This window comes from Limulus polyphemus, unplaced genomic scaffold (genome assembly GCF_000517525.1).
Source record: "Limulus polyphemus unplaced genomic scaffold, Limulus_polyphemus-2.1.2 Scaffold7412, whole genome shotgun sequence".
Lineage (NCBI taxonomy): Eukaryota > Metazoa > Arthropoda > Merostomata > Xiphosura > Limulidae > Limulus > Limulus polyphemus.
The window spans coordinates 23,148-30,147 of NW_013673022.1; the positions used below are offsets into that span (position 1 = coordinate 23,148).

At 29.5% G+C, this 7,000-nt stretch overlaps 1 protein-coding gene across 1 annotated transcript in view; it reads left to right on the forward strand.

Moving 5' to 3' along the window:
* Positions 1-7,000, forward strand: part of LOC111089801 (adenylate cyclase type 2-like) — a gene marked incomplete at its 5' end in the record, with an annotated part of 37,452 nt that overhangs the window by 21,978 nt on the left and 8,474 nt on the right. The window contains one exon of the mRNA XM_022402907.1: positions 1,804-1,973. Coding sequence (XP_022258615.1) covers positions 1,804-1,973 — 170 coding nt within the window. The remainder of the gene's footprint in view (positions 1-1,803; positions 1,974-7,000) is intronic.

Sequence of the window (7,000 nt, forward strand, 5' to 3'; positions counted from 1 at the left end):
CTGAAAGGGCGAGTCATGTTTGGTGGGATGCGGATTGAACCCGCGACCCTCAGATTGTGAGTCGTAGCGCCTTATCCACCTGGCCATGCCGGGCCATATACTATAATAGCCCAATGATAATGTACACACACATTATAATATACCAATAATAGTGTACATACACATTATAATATACCAATAATAGTGTACACATATATTATAACAGACCAATGATAATGTACACACACATTATAATATACCAATGATAGTGTACATACACATTATAATAGACCAATAATAATGTACACACACATTATAACATACTGTTATGATATTCTAGAAGAGTCAAGAAGAAACGAGATGTATGCTTTTTGTATATATAAGACCGGTGAGAAGTGACGGCAACAATGGAATTGAATTGCAGACAGAGATAGAGACGGACAATTGAGTTAAGCGCGTGAATCGTTCGTTGTGAATTATAGCGTTTGTTTAAGTTATAGCATGATTGTGGAAATTAAGAGTATTGTAAAGTTGTATTGAGAAAGAATAAACTAGTTTTATTTAAGAAAGGACTTGTATCGCTAAAGTTTCTTCGGAAAGAATTTTTACAGAAAATTTACAAACGAACACAGAAGTGTAACATACCAATGATAGTGTACACACACATTATAATAGCCAATGATAGTGTACACACACATTATAACATACCAAAGATAGTGGTATGTTATAATGTGTGTGTGTACACTATCATTAGGCTATTATAATATATGTGTACAGTATCAATGGTCTATTATAATATATCTGTACAAAGATAGTGTACACACACATTATAATAGACCATTGATAGTGTACACACACATTATAATAGATCAATGATAGTGTACACACACATTATAACATACCAAAGATAGTGTACACACACATTATAATAGACCATTGATAGTGTACACACACACATTATAACAGACCAATGATAGTGTGACACATTTTATAACAGACCAATGATAGTGTACACACACAATATAACAGACCAATGATAGTGTACACACACACATTATAATATACCAATAATAGTGTACACATATATTATAATAGCCCAATGATAGTGTACACATACATTATAACAGACCAATGATAGTGTACACACATATTATAATATACCAATGATAGTGTACACATATATTATAACAGACCAATGATAGTGTACACGCACACATTATAATATACCAATGATAGTGTACACACATTATAATATACCAATGATGGTGAATACATATATTATAATAGCCCAATGATAGTATATACACACATTGTTATCAACCAATGATAGTGTACACACAAATTATTACCGACCTGTGATTGTGAACGCACACATTATAATAAACCAATGATAGTGTACTCTCACACATAATAAGAGACCAATGATAGTGCACACACACATTGTGATCAACCAATTATAGTGTACACACACATTCTAAGAGACCAATGATAGTGTACACACACATTGTTATCAACCAATCATAGTGTACACACACAAATTATAACAGACCTATGGTGCTATTTTTTATATATATTTATTAAGTAAGAGATGTTACAGCTAAATGATTTACAATTATATTATTTTATCTTGCAAATATCTTTTTTTATATTTCATCGCAAGAGGACGCTATTTAGTATGTACCGAATAAGACTCAGATATATAGAAATATGTCAATAAAGATTTTCGTCTGAATAAATCAAATCAAATATCAGCATTTTGACATGAATAAAAATACTTTAAAGTTTGTTTTACGACAACTAATTATATGTTCTGTCTGTCAATAGTACTACACTTACTGTGCAGTTTTAGCCATGACTGCTACCTCCACCTTTCTGCGGCTACATTTCCTCCTTAAATTTGTTATCAACGTGACAGCTTTAGCCGTCTTCTTCTTTCTAATTACCATGGAAGAAAGTGACGTATTTTCTACAGGGGAATTCCTCTTTTCTGATTGGTGAGTAACATAAAATACTCTTTTTGTTTATCGTAACTTAAGGTTATTTTAAAGTAATAAGATTAGTACGAATAAAGCCGTTTTCATCGTGGTTTTGCAATAACAGATCACAATTCGCAAAACCTTGACTTTACACAAGCATTACATTACAAATTATTGAAGCTCTTTCAAATTCGTGAAATAATAAACTGGAATATGACTTTCTCAAAACAGTATGTCCATATAATGTTATTGTTGTTCATTTCTTATGTCCATATAATGTTATTGTTGTTCATTACTTAGGTCCACATAATGTTATTGTTGTTCATTACTGGACATAAGAAATGAACAACAATAATATTATATGGACATAAGAAATGAACAACAATAATATTATATGGACATAATATAATATTTTTGTTGTTCATTTCTTATATCCATATAATGTTATTGTTGTTCATTTCTTAGGTCCATATAATATTATTGTTGTTCATTACTTATGTCCACATAATGTTATTGTTGTTCATTACTTATGTCCATATAATGTTATTGTTGTTCATTTCTTAGGTCCACATAATGTTATTGTTGTTCATTTTTTAGGTTCACATAATGTTATTGTTGTTCATTTGTTCATTACTTAGGTCCATATAATATTATTGTTGTTCATTTCTTATGTCCACATAATGTTATTGTTGTTCATTTCTTATGTCCACATAATGTTATTGTTGTTCATTTCTTAGGTCCACATAATGTTATTGTTGTTCATTTCTTAGGTCCACATAATGTTATTGTTGTTTATTTCTTAGGTTCACATAATGTTATTGTTGTTCATTTGTTAAGTCCACATAATGTTATTGTTGTTCATTTCTTAGGTCCACATAATGTTATTATTGTTCATTTGTTAAGTCCACATAATGTTATTGTTGTTCATTTCTTAGGTCCACATAATGTTATTGTTGTTCATTTCTTAGGCCCATATAATGTTATTGTTGTTCATTTGTTAGGTCCACATAATGTTATTGTTGTTCATTTCTTAGACCCATATAATGTTAGTGTTGTTCATTTCTTAGACCCATATAATGTTATTGTTGTTCATTTCTTAGACCCATATAATGTTAGTGTTGTTCATTTCTTAGACCCATATAATGTTAGTGTTGTTCATTTCTTAGACCCATATAATGTTATTGTTGTTCATTTCTTAGGTCCACATAATGTTATTGTTGTTCATTTCTTAGACCCATATAATGTTATTGTTGTTCATTTCTTAGACCCATATAATGTTATTGTTGTTCATTTCTTAGGTACACTTAATGTTATTATTGTTCATTTCTTAGGTCTACATAATGTTATTGTTGTTCATTTCTTAGGTCCATATAATGTTGTTGTTGTTCATTTCTTAGGTCCATATAATGTTACTGCTGCTCTTTTCTTAGGTCCATGTAATGTTATTGTTGTTCATTTCTTTGGTCCATGTAATGTTATTGTTGTTCATTTCTTAGGTCCATGAAATGTTATTGTTGTTCATTTCTTTGGTCCATGTAATGTTATTGTTGTTCATTTCTTAGGCCCATATTATGTTATTGTTGTTCATTTGTTATGTCCACATAATGTTATTGTTGTTAATTTTTTAGGTCCATGTAATGTTATTGTTGTTCATTTCTAAGGTTCATATAATGTTACTGCTGCTCTTTTCTTAGGTTCATGTAATGTTATTGTTGTTCATTTCTTAGGTCCATGTAATGTTACTGCTACTCTTTTAATGTTATTGTTGTTCATTACTTTGGTCCATGTAATGTTATTGTTGTTCATTACTTAGGTCCATGTAATGTTATTGTTGTTCATTACTTAGGTCCACATAATGTTATTGTTGTTCATTACTTAGGTCCATATAATGTTATTGTTGTTCATTACTTAGGTCCATGTAATGTTATTGTTGTTCATTAGTTAGGTCCACATAATGTTATTGTTGTTCATTTGTTAGGTCCATATAATGTTATTGTTGTTCATTACTTAGGTGCATATAATGTTATTGTTGCTCATTACTTAGGTCCATGTAATGTTATTGTTGTTCATTACTTTGGTCCATGTAATATTATTGTCGTTCATTACTTAGGTCCATGTAATGTTATTGTTGTTCATTACTTAGGTCCATGTAATGTTACTGTTGTTCATTACTTATTCATTCTTAAGATTTTCAAATGGTACGATGTAAATTATTTAAATGTCCGTATATAGGAAATATCAAGAACTTAATATTTTCAGTAAGATGATTTTTAGCGAAACCACAGAACCACTTCTGTCTTCTCTAAATGTTCATCATTCCAGCAGCATAATCAATATTAACAAAAAAATAAGTTTTATGTTACTGACGTATGAAATGTCAATTAATTTTATATTTTCAAAATATCAGGTGAAAATACCTAATAATGTTCGTGTGTTTTTCGTCGTTTCATTTGTTTCATAACCACAAATCTGAATGTGTATGTTTCATGTTTATCAAACAAAGTATATTTTGTTTTATCCATCAAATATTTTAACATTATAAAATTATTTGAAGTTCCAAAGTAGTATCAAGTATTTCCTGAGCTTATGTTACGTATGTCTCTATCTTAATGTCTTGTAGTTAATACTTAATTTGTTATTTATTATGGTGTTTACAAAATGTGATGAACAATACTCTGTGATAACTATACATAACACTATTAAAATACCCCAAATGTGATCAACAATACAGTATGATAAATATACATAACACTTTTAAAACACTCAAAATGTGATCAATAATACTGTGTGATAACTACATGTAACACTTTTAAAACACTCAAAATGTGATCAACAATACTGTATGATAACTATATATAACACTATTAAAACACCCAAAATGTGATCAACAATACTGTATGATAACTATATATAACACTATTAAAACACTCAAAATGTGATCAAAAATACTGTGTGATAACTCTACATAAAACTTTTAAAACACTCAAAATGTGATCAACAATACTGTGTGATAACTATACATAACTCTATTAAAACACCCAAAATGTGATCAACAATACTGTGTGATTACTATATACAACACTATTAAAACACCCAGAATGTGATCAACAATACTGTGTGATAAATATACATAACACTATTAAAACACTCAAAAATGTGATCAACAATACTGTGTGATAAATATACATAACACTATTAAAACATCCAAAATGTGATCAACAATACTGTGTGATAAATATACATAACACTATTAAAACACTCAAAAATGTGATCAACAATAATGTGTGATAAATATACATAACACTATTAAAACATCCAAAATGTGATCAACAATACTGTGTGATAAATATACATAACACTATTAAAACACTCAAAATGTGATCAACAATACTGTGTGATAACTATACATAACTCTATTAAAACACCCAAAATGTGATCAACAATACTGTGTGATTACTATATACAACACTATTAAAACACCCAGAATGTGATCAACAATACTGTGTGATAACTATATATAACACCATTAAAACACCAAAAATGTGATCAACAATACTGTGTGATAACTATACATAACACTATTAAAACACCCAAAATGTGATCAGAATACTGTGCGATAAATATATATAACACTATAAAAGCACCCAAAATGTGATCAACAATACTGTGTGATAACTATATATAACACTATTAAAACACCAAAAATGTGATCAACAATACTGTGTGATAAATATATATAACATTTTAAAAACACCCAAAATGTGATCAACAATACTGTGTGATAACTATATATAACACTATTAAAACACCAAAAATGTGATCAACAATACTGTGTGATAACTATATATAACACTATTAAAACACCAAAAATGTGATCAACAATACTGTGTGATAACTATACATAACACTATTAAAACACCCAAAATGTGATCAGAATACTGTGTGTTAACTACACATAACACTATTAAAACACCCAAAATGTGATCAATAATACTGTGTGATAACTATACATAACACTATTAAAACACCCAAAATGTGATCAGAATACTGTGTGTTAACTACACATAACACTATTAAAACACCCAAAATGTGATCAATAATTCTGTATGATCAAGATACCAGTAGTGTGCCTTGTGGTCAAAACAACCTGCAGGTCACACTGTGTGTTATCAGCAGGAGTTTAGAGATATTCCACCTTCTGTATCTCGGACTGTGGTAATCCAAACTATCGCATATTTGTAGTGGATGTGCTATACTGGACTTTTACTGCACATACCAATCCATCAAGAAATACCTGAGATATAACATTTCCAATTTTGATTGAGTTTCTTCCTCTTTTTTTTTTTCGCGTCAAAAGTAATGAAACTTTACTTGATAGAAAAACATACTTAATTTTTATGGCTATTTTTCAAATTTAGTACACTGATAGATCTTTACAACCTATAATTAGGATCTTTATTTGGTATAAATATACGCCACATATGCAAAGTTATTCAACAAAATCCGATTAAATTTGAAGAAAGTTTTTGCGTACTTCTACGCAAAAAGTCACGTGAAGTATCAGTCTAACATTTTTACTACAGCTTCACCTACGACTAAAAGTGGACCGTTTTTAGTTTTTTTCATTCGGATTAAAGACGGCTGATTTAGAGCAGCAAAACAATAAGGTGAAAGCACGTGCAGCATAAGTATTGGTTAGACCAAGAAATCTAAATTAGAAGTTTCTAGCTCAAGTTTTCAAAAGAATCATACGGTGGACGGTTATTATTTCTTATTCATTATCAACTTTTCAGCACACTTTTAATAATTTTTATAAAATTATCCTAATTAAAGAACGTTTAGCATCACGTGATATTTGTTTAAGCAATTAGCATAAATAATGATGCTTGGTACGGCTGTACGGATTGCATGAGGGTGATTACAAGAATCTGCTAATCTAGTTTCCATGGTGTTACTGTAAAGAAAGTTAATAATAATTCTTGGTTTGTTCTGTAAAATATAGGTCTGTTCTAAATAATAGGGTTGCGATCCTAAAGGTTATTTTA